The sequence below is a fragment of the Cicer arietinum genome, chromosome 1 (genome assembly GCF_000331145.2).
Source record: "Cicer arietinum cultivar CDC Frontier isolate Library 1 chromosome 1, Cicar.CDCFrontier_v2.0, whole genome shotgun sequence".
NCBI lineage: Eukaryota > Viridiplantae > Streptophyta > Magnoliopsida > Fabales > Fabaceae > Cicer > Cicer arietinum.
Genome location: NC_021160.2, coordinates 1,946,382 through 1,964,085, shown reverse-complemented (window position 1 = coordinate 1,964,085; position 17,704 = coordinate 1,946,382). Strand labels below are relative to the sequence as shown.

At 31.5% G+C, this 17,704-nt stretch overlaps 2 protein-coding genes across 2 annotated transcripts; one reads left to right on the top strand and one right to left on the bottom strand.

Annotated features, from left to right (window-relative positions):
* Window positions 1-9: 9 nt before the first annotated feature.
* On the bottom strand, window positions 10-9,760 carry LOC101500251 (B3 domain-containing protein Os07g0563300-like). Its single transcript, XM_004485654.3, has 14 exons — window positions 9,425-9,760; window positions 7,870-7,951; window positions 7,645-7,743; window positions 6,538-6,865; window positions 6,077-6,416; window positions 5,865-5,961; window positions 4,461-4,635; window positions 3,667-3,746; window positions 3,202-3,249; window positions 2,847-3,110; window positions 1,945-1,994; window positions 1,409-1,522; window positions 1,073-1,143; window positions 10-981 (listed from the first exon to the last, which is right to left on the bottom strand). Exons 1-14 carry the CDS (start codon window positions 9,571-9,573, stop codon window positions 209-211), a joined length of 2,670 nt encoding a protein of 889 aa, XP_004485711.1. The 5' UTR covers window positions 9,574-9,760; the 3' UTR covers window positions 10-208.
* A 3,822-nt stretch (window positions 9,761-13,582) lies between these two features.
* LOC101499608 (uncharacterized) lies at window positions 13,583-16,709 on the top strand. The gene is made up of 2 exons (XM_004485652.3): window positions 13,583-14,036; window positions 16,243-16,709. Exons 1-2 carry the CDS (start codon window positions 13,671-13,673, stop codon window positions 16,258-16,260), a joined length of 384 nt encoding a protein of 127 aa, XP_004485709.1. The 5' UTR covers window positions 13,583-13,670; the 3' UTR covers window positions 16,261-16,709.
* Window positions 16,710-17,704: the final 995 nt, after the last annotated feature.

Below are 17,704 nucleotides of genomic sequence, written 5' to 3'. Positions count from 1 at the left end.
TTCCCTACATAAATAATCACTATCACGTCCACTTATATTACCAGAATATTTTAGTTTGCTTTTTCACCAATTTCCCTTTTTTTCCTACCCCTCTTTATGTACAAACATGAAAAATAAGACGCCAAAGTGGATGAATTACAGAAAAATATTTCCCCACTTCGATAAGCTTTGCAAGAACACGTCGATTACGCTAGCGCAAATACGATTTTCACACATTCATAGACAAAGATTGATCATGTTCCTTATTAGCATTATGACTACTGCTACCATGAGTAATAACACCGTTGCTAAGTTTCTCTTCCCTCACTCCATCTGCTACCTGTTGTGACTGACTTCCTGATGAATCACCTGTACTAGAGTTCAACACATTCTGCTGCTGCTTGATATACATCTCAGTAGCATCATGGAGTAGTTTCATCACACCACCAGAATCTGAACCTGGTGATAATTCTTCTTCTCGCTCCGGCTGGATATTGAGGTCGATCTGGCCTTTGAATGGAGACACAGATGATTTTATCCTGTGAGGATCATCATCAGAACCATCATTACCCTCCTTGTTCTGGTTTGGGCTACTATCGCCTGTATTACTATTATGCAAGGAATCGTCATCAAGCAAAATTTCAGATGAAGGCAATTGCTGGGAATGCTGTTGCTGCTGCTTTTTACGTGTTGTTTCTGCTTCTCTTTCAGATTGTTTCTTCTCACGTCGTAACATAAGGGTACGGAAACGACGTTTCACCGTTAGACAGACATTACATGTGCATGTCTGCTTATGCTTGGGGCCCTTTCCGCTGGGAGGCTGGATGCACACAATGCAAGAGCAGCCAGGTCTATGTCGTGGGTGTTTAGTCGTGGCCTGGGAAGATGTCGGGAGAGCCTCACCTTCCCCCAGGATAGCTAGATTTGCAAGGGTATCAAGTCCCTCCAAAGCATCGGCATTATCGGGGTCCAACTTAGCAGCCTTCATTTTCTTGGAAACAGCTGCCAAAAAAATGCAATCAACAAGTAGTTTTCATACACTTGTAAGGAATCTGAGACATTTGTTCAAGGAAAGGAATAAAACAATTCAAACCTGAATTACAAGGGGGTAACAAATTCTCAAGTTGTTCAGCTGTAAGCTCTTGTGCAGCTGAACAAGAAGATCTGGCAGCAAAGAGGATTTACAAATAAAAATAAAACACCATCGTATCGGTTACATATTTAAATAGGTTCATGATGTACTTTTTGCAAATAAGCATGGAATAAGTTAACAGGAAGAGCATGAAAATTTACAATGTATCATGACATGATGCATGGGTTGGTACAGTCAAATTCTCAAAAACTTATTCCATTTCTTATATTTTCTCACCACCAATCGCATCCTATATATGGAAGGATATGTTAACTAGAAAATGAATCACTCTCATACCTTTCTGGATCCCATAAATTATCAGAACACGTCCATTTTGATGGAAGAAGCGCACATGCTGGCAATTTGCGCCACTTCAGACAATCTTCACATTGAGCCCACTGAATCCTTTCACTGGAAAATAAAGTACATAGCTAGAATTTATTTACTTAGTTAATTACAAAAAATAAATCAGCCAGTCTAAATCAGAAATTAATTAAATTATATATGTATGTGCGTGCATAAATCATGTCTTTCTTAGAAATTACATGATAAAACATGCACAACAATAAAAAAAAACATACATAACATTCCTTCATAAACATTCAAAATTCAATGCTAATCTCCAGGTGAGAGCAACAACACAAACAAATCCAAAACATTATGGCCATTGTCGTAATCAATTTTTTTTTGAAACGGCCAAACTGTTGTCGTAATCAATTATGATGATCTTAGGTTTTCAGTAGGCATGTTACGCATACAAAAGACCAAATGTGTAAAAATTAAAATCGACCAACACAATTTGATCAAAACCTAATCAAGGATGAGTTATTTACCCCATATTATCACTCGTGAAAATAGTTGGCTTCCCAAGCACCGGAGCATCCTGTAAAAGCATTATCAGCATAAAGGTTTCCACAATGCAGAGCAAGTCATAAATTTTTTAATTGAATAAAACACCAAGAAAGATTACAACAAAGGCAAAATAATATCAATCCAATATTGGAAGCACAAGTCAAGTGACTTCAACAAAGAATGCATCTATGTTCACTGGCTACAGGATGGCAAGGATGAAGAATGGTTTTGGAATATGAAGATCAAGAATGCACAATCCTCAACTAAAACCAGTTGAAGAACATTCATGGTAATTGAATGCACAATGCAACTGTCCTTCATCACTTTCATTCCCTTTTTGCTCAGCCTATGACTTATGAACTTTCATAATTCTAATTACAAGTCTTATAACATGAAAGATTGACTACATTTCAACTAAGACAGCATTGGTGGAAGAACTAATTACCTGCACCATGGACACATCATAATAATAATTTGGTAAGTTTTACATAACCAAAGGATGCACAGAATTACTACCCAAAGATGAAAGCATATTAATTTTTATTACCGGTATATTCCCTTGGGTCTTGATTATAGAAAAAAAATAACTAACTTCACACTTATTAAGAAATTTAGTTAAATACAATTAATCTTCTTGATCTCATAAAAATACAAGTGCATTTCAAAGTGGCATTCATGGGAACTTGTTCCGTGAAGATAAGAGTTATTGGAAGATAACATATTACTTGAAGGGTATTTTAGGATAAACATCATTAAATAGGTAATAGTAAGTTATACTTGGTTACATTTAAGACCAAAAAAGTTGAGTACGTTTTAGAAGTCAAAAAGGGTTAACAGGTCAAAAGTTAAAACCATTTCAGAAACAAAGCAAGAGAAAATGTACCTCATATTCCTCGAACTCAAAGCCTTCAATCACCACAATGCTTGGAACATGGTTAGGAGGGGGGCGGAGCAGGCCTTGAGCTTCTTGCCATGTAATCTTAAGTTCTATTATATCCTCATTATCAAGTTTTAGACGTTTACTTTTTGAACCCAATATGTTGTTCTTTCTCTTTCTAGAGATTAAAGATTTGCTCCCTAGTGCTTCTTTTGCTATGTATCCCGACTTATCAACTTTTGACCAAGAACTAGGATCAACCAATTCAACCTAAGCGACAGATGAAAAAGGCAGCCAAGTATGAGAATACTTATATGAAAAAAGTTAGCAATTACAACGCCGTTAGTTATTTGATACTAACTTCTCCGTGTGCAGAAAATCCATTTCCAGTCTTATTGGTTTCATTATCCTGCAAAAAGAAAAAAATATGCAAACAGATGTACTTCCTCAGTAGACATTCAAAATTTCACCAAACTAAATAAAAATATATATAGTATGTATTAAATATACATTACATTCAACAAAATTAAGAAATGATTTATAAATTCATGAACTATCCTTTATTAGAAAATACCCACAACTATAATATTAGCCGCAGGACCCTACGCTGAATCCATACAGCATATGAAAATTGAAACCAGAAATTACAGAAGGGCATAACAGTCACACCATATCCAAAAAAATGTATATCAAAGCAAATGCTGATTCAGTACATATTTCCAACAAATTTCGCGCATAAATTACAGTTGAAGTTAGTTTCATTCAACCATACAAATTAACACTTATTATGTACATAACTCGGACAATTATACAATGTAGATATTACCTGATCAGATGGCATAGTACTTGTAGACTTTCTAAATCCCATAACCAACCTCCCTTCTGGCTCCAACCGACTGAATGTTACTGAGAAAATCAATTCAGGTCAGCCACAACACAAGAACACTAACTTCCAACTAAACAATCAAAACAAGATGGTGATACAACACAGTATAAAATGGGAGGGGAGAATACACGAAAGCACGTACGACATAAGGATTCAACAGGGATTATTTGAGGCGATATTTCAAGCATAATGACCTAGTAAATATTTGAATTAAGTTCAGATTTTGAATCGCTCTGAAGTAGACAGGGTTGCTAGAGATACTAAGAATATCTTTGGATTATCATACAATATGTTGATTGTTCTGATTCCTTACAAAGGGCCCGTTTAGTTTGAGTTTTTTTTTATAAAAAAACAGCTTTTAATTAAAAGATGTATCTAGAAAGTTTATAATAACTATGTGAAGTCCAGTCTGGGATCCAGTGAGAACCCAAGGCCCATTCTACTGCACAGAAAATACAAGAAATATAGGTATTACATATGCACAAATATACTTCTAATACAGGTAAAGAAATTATTGAATATTACGCTCAAATAACATATTCAGTGCTATTATTTGACATCTTTATTTCATTTTCTTCTTTCCAACCGTAAACCTATAATTCTAAACGAATGCCACAAGGAAGGTTCATCCAAATCCGACTCATGAAGCTTATTAAGTTTTCTTAGCAGGAAGGAAACAAAAAGAATGCTCTAGATCTTCCAACACATGAATTTCCTTCATGACAGTGTCTTACCTGTGTCACCTGCTTGCAACTGCATGGATTGTATGCATGGAGTTACACCCTCTAAAACATACATTCTGCTGTTGTTATTCGGCCAGAAGCGGAACTGAAATATCCATTCCTTCCCTTTTGCATCAAGGATTTTAAGTGGCAACCCTTCAGGCTGAGAAATTGGTGGGAAGTAGGTCTGTTTCATGGAACAAAATATAATGTTATAATATAACCTGTTATTAAATATTCATGAAAAAAATAAGGTGGTCATGCCATGGAAAACGTACAACAGACTATTGATAATGCCTAGTCCAACAAATCCACACAGCAATCCAAAGTAATATAACGAGTGTGTAAAGATCACATCACTATATATCATGGAAACAGTCTGATTATCCGTAGTTAATAAGATACAGTTGCAACATGCTAATGAAGGATAATACTTTCCATTTTCTTAAAGTATATGAACATTGGGAAGATTAGACGACAACACACACATCCTTCCGGTTCCAAGAAAAGAATACAAGGATAAAAAACATTAGCTCAACAAAGACTTCCAAGACATCTATTTATCCGTACAAGGTGTAGTTGGCTTTATGGATTAAACGATGCAAGAATCCCTACCAAACATTAAGTTAAAGATTGACCATATACCACTAAATCTCGCAATAATTTCACCCATAGTTTTTCTTGGTCTCCCTCAACCTCTACTGATTAGAATTTAGATCATCTAACAAACCATCTCATCAACTCTCAGTACCAATTTTTCTGCGAGTCTTCTCCGCTCATTTCAAAACCTCTTAAAGAAATAATATTATTCAATCCTCTCTCACAATCATCCCTCCAACCAACCTGGTTGAAAAAATGAGCGATGAACAATGATGAGCCCACATATAGAACCTCTAGTAATCAAGCAAGACTCTGTAAATTCATTTAAGCGTGCAATTTAGGGGATTTCTATTTGTTGTTTTCCATTCATATGATCAGTTATGGCCAATAAATGTTTCTCACATCAATGTTTTCTTGGTTCCTACTCTCTGCTGCTCCAGCGATGACAATCTTCCTGATTATTTTTAATGCAATTTAACTGTTCCTGGTTTCTACAATCTATTGAAAGTCATTACTTTCCAGAGAAATACAAGTGATAGAAGAATAACATTATCATGCCATAAGAACTTGCCACAGAAATTAGCGCCTCATTGGACGGTAAACATTAATTTACATTCCAAACTAGGAGCTTATCAGTGTACACAATTATAGGGCAAAGCAAAATATTTATGGCATGCTGGCATTAGAAAAGGCAGACAACCAATTGGTAATCACGATAAATTCAATTTACCATGGGCATAAAGCATCCACAAAACACGTACATAATCCAAAAATACTTTCCAATAAATATCTTGAAGAGAGGATCTCAAGACCAACCTCAGCACACTTTTTGGGTAGCACCAAACGCCCAATCCGCCCAGCATCACTAGCACTCAAGGTCTTTTGAAACAAGGGAGTTATTACAGAATTAGAACTTCGGTGAAGTTAAGATATTATACATTCCAAGAGCAATTTATACATAATTGAAACATAAAGTGCATTATAATAAATGTAAACCAACGTAATAATCAATGTGATTTGAAGGATACTCTATAGATATTTGTTGTAGCTCCAGATCAGTACACCTGGGCCAGTATCGTGGCAACAACTGACTTCTTCCTCGAGCATCTGCTCGAGGTCGCCCATTGCGAACATGAGCTTCACCTGATGAGTCAGGAGCTAAGTGCATAGTGCCACTATATTGCTTGCCTGGATGAGGTGGAATTGGTTGCGGATGAATTCCAGTTACCCCAATTTGACCATTTCTTTCATTTGGGGATGAATAAGTTACAGATAAACCAAATGGTTGAGAAGATGAATCTTCCTTCAGAGAATGAGGTTGTTGGCACATATTAAAACACGGTCCTGATTTGTCCTCATTCCTCATTCCTACAATAAACCAAAGAATCCGGTTATGTAACCATCTCCTTGTTTTTAATAGATTCATCTACCTCCTAAATCTGATAACTGAAAAAGAAAACAGTCAAAAGTAGGTCAAAGCCTGCATTACCATTCATAAGAACCATTTCCCTTGAACCAAGTTTGACGTTCCAATTAGCTGGTATTCCAGACAAATCCTCATTTTTCTTTTCCAAGGATGAGGCGGGTAACCTTTCATTGCCATAAATTTTGTCAAAGTTATTTGATAATTCAACTAGAGAGTGCCCATCTGGAGGCAGGTCAGATGAAGAAGCTGGATTGAACAAACTGGGTGCTTGCTTCCAAGGTACAGGTCCTGATCCAGCTAACTGACTCCAATTTTTGGCAGATAAGTCTCTAAGTCTCTCCGATAAACGATTTTGAAGAGAAAAAGATTGTGACCACGGCAGGTTAGATGGCTGAGATACAAATAACAGATAAAGAGCATAGTCACTACGCCAGAAATGTTGCATCCAACCAGGATTCAATAACAAGATATCATACAATCATGCCACAACCAAAAATTACAAGTCATTTGCTTGTTCGTGATTTAAAGATATAAGCCAAAAATGACAAGGGGGTTTACAAGAGCAACTAAGAGGGAAAGAAGATTTTTAGACCTTGGGCAATAAAACAAATGCAAGCCCAGACTGGATTGATATCTAGAAAGTTAGACAAACCCAAACCAAAATAGCAGTGGTACCATAAAAAATTTGGCCGTAAAAGGAACCGAAATGGAAAGTAAAGGACAGATTCAATTTAAGACAAGTGTCAAAATAAAATCTCAACATAGCAGACATGTCTAACCATAATTTAGCCCAAAGAGCAGGGAAGAGAAATTAAATAAAAATCTAAAGCAGTAACAAATGCAGTATTCAATATAATTAATTTCATTGAGAAAATTATTTACAATTGGTTCTTTTCAGCTTCAACACATTTCAACTTTGTAGCATATTTCTCACATAAAGTGGTTCTTTTCAGATTAACTGTCCAGGAAACTTTTATTTTGCATGAAAAGGATATTTCCCGTATTCTCAATTAACAATGAAATGAGAACACTTCTTGAGTTCATTTCACTAGAAATGGGAGAAAAAAGGGGATGCATATAACCCAGAAGACATTCATGCAATAAAATGCATGGTGCATTGGGAGGGAGAGATAGAGGAATATGAGTCCTCACAACAATAGAAAAACCTACCAAAATAATATTTTTGCGGGCACATGTAAAGCATTCAATTCCTCCTGGATCCAACAACACAAAGGTGTGACTTGAAACAATACACCCGCAATGAATCCTCTGCAAAGAATTATAAATTAGTTATAAAAATAATCTAACTTAACTTAGGAAGCCTATTCAAAATATTTGCATCTAACATGGTGACATCAACAAGCACTTTAAACTACTAAAATAAAGATCAATCACCTTCCTACAAGTCTCGCAATTCCTCCAACCAGAAGCATTTGCGTGAAAAAGGTCACAGAACCTCCCTTCTTCAAAAGCAGAACTAAGTATCACAAAAACAACCAATTTTACTGAAGGAATAGAACATAAGCATCATGTAAGAAAATAATATCAAAACATAACATAACATAAGCAACAGGTCCAGATATTTACATATGATCAATCAAATTCTTGATCAAGACCTTCTTTATCAAGTTGTAGTTGTAGTACAATAAACCACAATGTATTTATTTATGTGTTGTTTCTATCATTAACGAACAGCGAAAATGAATGGTGAATCGAACAATACGGTCAATCTCAAACATTAAAACCTAATAAAAAAACCTTACAAACTGTTAAAAGTTGAGAGAGATTGTGGCAGAGGCAGACAATGAGAATTGTCAGAAACTCAATTGTTCAGTTGACAGTTGTCCAGTGAGAAAATCCCTCGTGAAGAGGACTTTGCCTCTTGTTGGTTTCATTGAATCGGAATCTTCTATATCAAGTTCCCATTTTTTTTCTCTTCACCGATCATTCTCATCTCAACTATACTTTTCTTCTCTCTCTTAATACCATTTCCTTTTCCAACATTTGGCAATATAAATCATTACTGATCTTATGGCTGTCCAATAGAACTCTCCTTTGAATTTGATAGGCAACAAACAAGAGGTGCAGTAGATGGCAATCTTTTTGGATGACAAGTGTTACAAAGAAAAAGAACGGGGTTTGAATAGCAAAAACAGAAACAGTACACATACCACATATGGATCACACTGCATCCAATATAACAACACCAAGAAACTTTCCACACTATAAAACTATGCCACCACATGCATACACTCAAGCAAAAAACATTAAGAACAACAGCTCTTAAAAATCTATTGGCCCGATCGGCATATCGACAAGAAACAGGTATGAATCCAAAGCCACATAACTTGAGAAGCACCAGCCTAGTCTATATTCTAAAATTACCCTCAAATAAAAACACAATGGAATTAGAAAACTACCAATATTTCAGTGACGTATAACTGTCACAACTTGGAAAATAAAAGGTTTTTTTATTTTTATAGGAGGGTGTACATCCAGATTGTAAATGTAACCCATTGCCAACTACCAATAGACTGAACATAGAAAAAGGAGGGACCCTTTTGTCTCTTTTCGTTCAAAACCAATTCAAAATTACAGCACAATAAAACTTATTGTTGCAGAACGATGTAATATACTTTAAAACGGGAAAAATTGAAGACAACAAAGTAAAGCAGTAAACTTTATCCAAATTTGCAGAAAGAATAACCCAAACCAGTAATCCTAAGCTAATCCCAATTTATCAACCAACCGGCCACGTGTAACTTGCTCCAAAATCAAATTTCCAAAAGAAAAAGAAAACAGAAATAGTAGCGTAAAAAAAATATAATTTTTTAATTTTTTTTATAAATAAAATAATAAAGAAACAATATAGAAAGAAAGAGGAATATATCTTGTAGAAAAATAAAAAAGGAAAAAGTGTAAAGTCAACAAAAGAGTGAAAATTGCTAACCCGCAACGATCACAAAGTTCGGCTAGGTCACCAGTACGAAGTCTCCAACCTTTCTTAGGTCTTTCGGACTTGAAGTCTTTGCAGTCAGAATTGAAGCATAGTTTGGAAGAAGAAGAGGAAGATGGAGAAGAGGATGGAGCAGAAGCCATTCAAAGTTCAAATCCGAAACGTAAATGGTTGGTGGTGCCTGATCTGTAACCATACGCTAGTGAGGGCAGAGAGAGAGAGAGAGATTTTGGAGAGAGAGAGAGAGAGTGAGAGTGTGTGTTTTGTAGAGAGAGAAAGAAAGAGTGAAGAATGGGTTAAAATGGGAGTAGTTGGTTGTAGTGTTGTAAGTTGTATATTCGGCGTCGTCGTTTTTTTTTTATATATACTTTTTTCCTTCTTTGTATTTCCTTTTTGGCATTTCCAACAAATACTATTATGGAAATATTTCATGTTAATTATTATTAATTAATATTGATGCTATCTCATATGTACATAAACTACCAAACTTTTCTTTTGAAAGAGGGGAAGTTTTTATATATTTTTTAAGATAATAATTTTGTATATAATAAAAATAATTTTAATTAATATAAATATGAAAATAATATAAATAATTTATATTTGTTTTTCAAAATCTTTTTAAAACTTTTTTTAATAAATTTTTTGAGTTCTTTAAAATGGAGAGATTTTATATTATGAATAAAAATAAATCTCTTAAAATCATCTTTTTTTATAACTCTTCATTCATTTCATTTTTTATTTTCTTTTCTTCGAAGGCATTTTTTCATTATTTTTATCAAACTTGCAAACAAAGTCTTAATGTTTGTTGGTGTAGTAGTTTTATATTAACGATCAGTATATGATTGCGTAAATATTTTATGATAACGATAATAATCATATAATGTGATCATAAAATCAATTATTTTGATTAATTGTAAATATAAAATTGATATACAGTACTGTGTTTTTTTTGCTCTTTATATGTAAAACAAATTATGATAATCCACTTCGTCAATTGCTCTTTTGATGTGATTTTGCCTTTTTCCTTTCTTATATATGTGAATGGGGCAGCAGGAGTGGACTCATTACTCAAAATGTCCCCTACATGTGTTCTTGTTCTCTGAATTAGAGAGTTTTTTTCTTCCTCACTGTTCTCGTGGATCTCCAAGGTTTCTACGGGGACTCATTAAATAAAAAAACTCCATTATATATATTTTTTTTTATTTTTAATCAAATTGGTGTAATAAAATAAAATTTAATCATGAAACAAAGGAAAATTATGATATTATGAATCTTGTGATAACATATAAAATAATCATATACGTATATTATGTGAAAAGACAAATACATTTAACAAGTAAAATACTTAAATATATATGTATAGTCATTTTAGTAAATTATTTGGAGGGCAAGAGTCCGCCAAAATCGGCCATTACCGGAGATTTTAGTTCCATCTCAAACTTCTCTTCTTTATATATGGAGATAATTTAATATACTTTAAATTATATGACAGAGATAATTTAATATACTTTAAATTATATGACATACAATTTTATAGTATACAATTATTTATATGTAAATTATATATATTATTAATTAAATTATAAAATTGAAAATTAAGTTTTAATATGATTTTATAACGATTTTATGTGTTTTAACCATTGAATATCATGGTATCATGTAATGTCAAGTTATTTAATATATGTTATATCGTTATTTTTTTAATTAAAAAATTATAATTAATGATTAAAATTATTGAATTTTAAAATATGAGAATCAATTTTATAAATTAATAAAAAATGTGACAATTCAAATTAATATATCATCATAAATCATAATATCAGTTTTTTACTCATGAACCATAATATCTTTATTTAAAATTCAATCTTACATTTTAATTAGACATTGTATATTTTTATTTTTATAAAATTGATACTTATTTCGTAAGTACAACAACTTATATAATAATTACGAAGAACATTTGATACATTGAATGCAATTTTGAAATTAATATACTATCTTTCTATGTCCATTTTAATTAGACATCGTATGTCCATTTGAACATATTAGACTCTTATTTTCATTCAATTAACATTAGAATCCATCTTTTTTACTAAAAGACTATAATCTTTGAAAAAGAAAATATTAGACACTTTTTTTATAATTATCATTTTTACCCACATTAACTTAATTAAATGTTAGTTATAAACTTTATGTCCATTCAAATCAATAAAAAATAATTTAATTAGATTCTTAAATTGAAGCTTGAGTTTTACTACAACATTTAAATGTTCTAGAATCTTATTATTGGAGATATATTTTATCGTCTAAAAAAGTAATTACAAAATATTTATGGTTAACGCATAAATTAGTTTTGCACCAATAATATAAATACATTTTTTTTTCATAAAGTAAAAGGTCACACTTACTAAAAGAATCCACTCTATAGTTTCATTTTGTATCTCACTTTTTCGTAACAGATATTTTTGTATGTTATAATAATCACGATCTTTTCTATGTAATATGCATGTTCTTCTCAATTCTTTCAATAAGATATTATTTAGAGAAAACTCAACATGTAGCTAGCATGAGTGGCCAAATTACTGAAGACAACACGACAGAGGCATATCACCAAAGGTAAATTGATGAGTTTGACTTGTGTCGCACATGTTTGAATTTTAATTTGAATTTGAGTCGTATGATAGATGCACGTGAAAAGAATGAATGGAACCAAGCGCGTAGAGTGGAGGATAATTTATGAACACGCGCTGAGAGTGGGGAACGTGGCCCAATTATTTTGCATGGCCCGCTAGCTCACGCGACTACGCAATCACGTAAACTCTCCCAACTATGCGAACTTGAATTGTTACAATGTTTTCTTCTTCACGTGACATTTTCATTGCAAACCTAAATTGCAGGATATTTTTCCATACATGAAATTAAGTTTTAAGTTTTATATAAAAAGGAACTCCGTTAAAAAAAGATTTATAAAAAAATAATCGAGTCGTTTTGCCAAAAAAATCAAAATATAAATTCAGACATGCTTCATTTTAAACAAGACTTGTGAGTTGTGACTTTAATTAACATCGTCTGCAATTTGTGTCACATGGGTACTTACTGACTGCTATCGTTAATTAAGAATATTTTCTCCTCTTGAAGAATGTGTGGGTGGAGATACCTTTATATGTAAGTCACAGTAGAAAATTTTGAATTTGAAACGAAATAAATATATGATTGCTTTTCCACGTCGCATGCATGATTGCATGTAATAAAGTTACTCTACAAAATAGGTTCGCTAATTATAAAAAATCCGAGGAGCGGTGGCTTTTGCATGTTGTTTATTAAGCGGTGTTAAATATTTTAAAAATTTTGTTTTAATTTTAAAAATTGAATTTATAATCGAAAAATATATAATTTCAATAATTAGAAAAAATAAAATAATTTTTAAATATCTACAAAATTCAATATTTTATTGTTAACTTTTACTCTCAAACTTTTTAGTCTTTTACTTATTTTATATCTCTATTTTATTTAAAATAAGTAAAAAATTAATACTTTTAATAATTGAAAATAATTTTTAATAAAAATAAAAAACTAAAAACATATTTAATTAAAACATTAAAATTCATTTTATTATATTATAAAAACACATTTGAAACTCCTTCATTAATCAAACCCTTTGTATAAAGTCACAGAATACCATTATATACACTACTAGAAATTTCGCCTATAGTGACTGATTTAGAGACCGAATATTTTCAGTCACACTAGCGATCGAAATAGAGACTGTAATTTTGAATTTATGAACTAAATATTTTTTCGTCACTAAATCGGTCGCTAATGAAATTTAGAGACTGAAATAGCGACTGAATTTTAGCGACTACAATTTCAATCGCTAATGGATTTAGTGACCGATTTTCTCTATTTAGTGACTCAAAATGTAGTCTCTAAAAGCGTTTTTTCTAGTAGTGATGAGAGTCAAAGCATATTTTAAGGCTTAAAAAATTGTTGATAGACGTAATTTAAAATAGTATTACTATGGACAGTTTAAATATTTTACCATTAAGTTAAATATGAGAAACATTATATCATTTGATTCGATTCCAAAAAATACAAGTTAATTTTGGTTTTAGATGAATTTGTAATTAAAACATGATTATAGAGAATAAGAGCATACAATCTTAGCCGCAAACATTATTATAGTTTGTGTGTTATCCACATAGCTTCATCATCACTTTCTCTACTCTACTCTTATCTTCCAATGTCGTTCACCGTTGCCACCGTTAATACCGGTGGTTCAGGAATCCTCTACAACACCACAACAACAACCACACCCTACACCCTCCCATCATCATGTTCAAGAAGAAGAACCCTTCACATAGTTTCAGCTAAGAAATTCTCTCCTCGTTCAAGAAAAATCCTACCAACAACAACAACAACAACAAATAGTGATCTTGAAACACAACCAACGGCTGAGATTGATATACCCTTTTACTCAGATGAAGATTGGCCGTTTCCTTGGAGACCTCCTGGTACCACAAAGGAACCCGATTTCTTTGAAGGTCCTCAGTGGAATACTCTTGGTTTCATTGGAGAGTATCTTTGGATTCTTGGTGGTCTTTTTGCGGTATAATTTCAACCTTCCTATTTTTGGTTTTTTACGATTCTTGATTTAAATTATTGACAACAGATAAATAGAGAAAAGTAAATTGAATGATATTAATATATAAGAGAGTTAATTACGGTTACAAACAACGAACTAGTGTAATATAACTAACTAACCAATGCAACTAACTAACCAATTTAACTAATTAACCAACTGATATATTAGCGTGTTTGTTCTATTGTAGTAATTTTTTTAGTTGTTGTTGCTGAATTGTTGGTGTGTATGCTAGTGTTTTATGTGAGTGGTTTTTTTGAGTATGAAAAGAAATTTGAAAGAGGATAGAGTTTAATTTTGAGCTAATTTGGTAAGATATCTACTTATTGATAAATTTTTTATTTTATATATATAGCTAAGTCGTTGACAGTAAAAGAATAATTATATATATATAGATAAGTTGTGAGGTCTATATGTGTCGGAAGGGACCTTAAGAATCATATCAGCAGAATGATAAATTTTTTGAGGAACTGCACGTAGGTGTTACTTTTCCCGTCCTTTGTTGATATCCACCATGTTTAGACCATATATATGTTATAACAACAAATTATGTTCCTTTGTTGAATTTTGTTTATGCACTCAATTTGTAAGGCAAAATGCTTCTGTTTTGCATAAACATAGTATGTGTATCAATTCTAAAGCAAATTGGGTGAATTAGTTGTAAGGGGAAATGTAATGCTATTTCTTACAAAATTGTTTTGTTGATGTTATATTTATTCAATTCTTAGAAGTTGCAAATGATTGATCAAATCACCATGGTCTTAATTCATATATAGATAAAAACAATTGAAATTTAGAGTTGAAATTTGGATTCAAATGTGGCACATGGACAGAGTGGTTTGTGTGATTCAGCATTTTGTTGTTACAAATTTTGTCAAATGTGTGTTCTGAAACTTGTTTGGTTTAGTATTTTGTCTTAGATATTACGACAAAATGCTACAATTCACTCGGGTTAAATTAATAACATTGACTTATAATATATAGTCAAATAAACGCTAATTAGAATAGAGAATGAAATAGACACTAATTTAAGCGAAATTAACAACATTAACACAAAATAGTTAGTAACACAAGACAATTACATAGTCAAATACATAATCAACTCTCAACAAAGAAATCACACCATCAATCTATAGTATAGTCTTAGTAACAAGACAGTAAACTGAAAAAGAAAATTGTTAGAAATGTGACAACAATAAATTTATTGTTTGTCTTCAAATTAATGGCTTCACTTCTTCCTACAACCATTCCCATGATACTAGGTCTTGGTGGCACTGAAAATGCTGGAGAAGCTACAAATTCAAAAGGAAAAAGAGAATAATCAACTAGGACATTAAAAAGGAATTGTTATAGAAATTAAAAATATATGTAAATAATAAGAATGCTAACTTAACTATTCATTTTGAATCAAATATTTTTTACAATGATAAGAAGAGTAATAAAGTAATAAGAATTGGGGAAAAAGCTTCTTGTATACCAGCAACAGTAGAGTTGTTCTTTGTCCCAAAGGAAGCTGGAGAACCTGCTGAAGTTGGAGGGTGATGTATCCTATGACAAAAAAAAAATAACGGAAAATATTATTCAATAAATAAATAGTATTGTAAAATTTTATTATAATAACAAGAGTTTAATATATCTTTAGTCTATATGATAATAAAATAAATTGAGACTTTATTGAAATGATACTAAATCGATACACTATATATATTATGATATAAATTTCTGTAAAAAAATGAACTTAAAATTAAATTTCTAGACTGAGATTTTGTTATTTTGATTTATTGAGTTTTTTTACGCTTAAAATTCATATTTATAATTTTATCTTTTTGTGAAAAAGATATTTATAATTTTGTACCCATTGCAAAAAATCATTTAAATATTCAAAGGATAACATGAGTTGACTTAACTGTATAAATTAAAATTTCTATTGAAAAATGTTGTGAAATTTAGAAGTTGAATAATTTTTTCAAAATTTTATAAGCACTAAAAACAAATTTATCAGAAATATTTGTTTATAAATACACAATTAATTGAACATAAGAATACAAAATTGATAGAGTTAAAAAACTAGTTAGGACTCAATTGTTGACTGTAAAATTATGCAATTAAATGATGCTATAAAATTGGTAAATATGTCTAAAGTTAAATGAGATTGATAATGTAACCTGGGCAGACTGAGTTATTGAGTTGAAGTTTACAAAGAGCTGGAATTTCCATAGCAAGTGTTAATGGGGAAAGAGGTAAAAGAAGTATCATTGAGCAAGAGACAAAGACAATGTGCCGTAGAATTGCTCGAGGTTGCTACAACATTGCGATCCTAGAGTTGCGACCTTGGACGAATGGCGTGCAAGGAATGAGAGGAAGGAGGGTTGATGTACATGGAGCTATGGTTGGACTTGAGGAGAGTTGATGTACAAGAATTGCAATGTGTAAAAGAAACCATTGTGTTGTTTGTTAATGTGTGAAGAGAGGACTATTAACTAATGTTTCTACATAACAAAATAAGAACTATTTTGTGTGAGTTTTTACATTTACATGGTGTGAGTTTCATCTAACATGTACTTCTTGTTTGGTTTTGTAATTCATGATCTCTTAAAAAAATTGAAGGTTAAGATATATAAATAATTGTATTTGTAGTAATTTATTTATTTTTAAAAAAAATATTGTTTTCATTATGAGAAGTTTTGGATCAATAGTGATTCAACTTCTTTGGTATAGCTAGTGTTTTTCGATTAGCATTATAATTTTTCTTATCTTATTTTTATATATATCATAAAAGTTGAATTGTAATTTTAAAAATGAAGATCATCTAAAAAACAAATATGATATTTTTGTTATCCTTTGCTTATTTTAAAATAAAATAAGTGTTTATGTTACATAATTATTTTTGTGATACATAATTTAGGCGTTTGTGTATTTATATAAAAATAGATGAATCATGAAATACATAAATATACAGAATGATGAACAAAATAATGTAGTGGCATTTTTGTGACACTTGGTGGTATGAAATATTTAATGTAAACAAAATGACCATTAGGATACATAAGGTGTTGGATTTGATCTTTGATACATAAAGTATTTGTTATATGTGTTGGTGGTATTTGTTTTAAAATTATTTATGTATGCTAAAGAAATTATTAATTTTTGTTATTATTGATAAATTTTTTATTTTATATATATATAGCTAAGTCGTTGACAGTAAAAGAATAATTATATATATAGATAAGTTGTGAGGTCCATATGTGTCGGAAGGGACCTTAAGAATCATATCAGCAGAATGATAAATTTTTTGAGGAACTGCACGTAGGTGTTACTTTTCCCGTCCTTTGTTGATATCCACCATGTTTAGACCATATATATGTTATAACAACAAATTATGTTCCTTTGTTGAATTTTGTTTATGCACTCAATTTGTAAGGCAAAATGCTTCTGTTTTGCATAAACATAGTATGTGTATCAATTCTAAAGCAAATTGGGTGAATTAGTTGTAAGGGGAAATGTAATGCTATTTCTTACAAAATTGTCTTGTTGATGTTATATTTATTCAATTCTTAGAAGTTGCAAATGATTGATCAAATCACCATGGTCTTAATTCATATATAGATAAAAACAATTGAAATTTAGAGTTGAAA

What these genes read in the sequence shown, in the direction of transcription:
- LOC101500251 (XM_004485654.3), bottom strand. Translation starts at nt 9,573, where the DNA reads ATGGCTTCTGCTCCATCCTCTTCTCCATCTTCCTCTTCTTCTTCCAAA. An exon ending in GTACTATGCCATCTGATCAG is followed by an intron (nt 3,250 to 3,666) that starts GTAATATCTACA and finishes TTCTTTTTGCAG; the next exon opens with GATAATGAAACCAATAAGAC. An exon ending in GTTACCCCCTTGTAATTCAG is followed by an intron (nt 982 to 1,072) that starts GTTTGAATTGTT and finishes TTTTTTTGGCAG; the next exon opens with CTGTTTCCAAGAAAATGAAG.
- LOC101499608 (XM_004485652.3), top strand. Translation starts at nt 13,671, where the DNA reads ATGTCGTTCACCGTTGCCACCGTTAATACCGGTGGTTCAGGAATCCTC.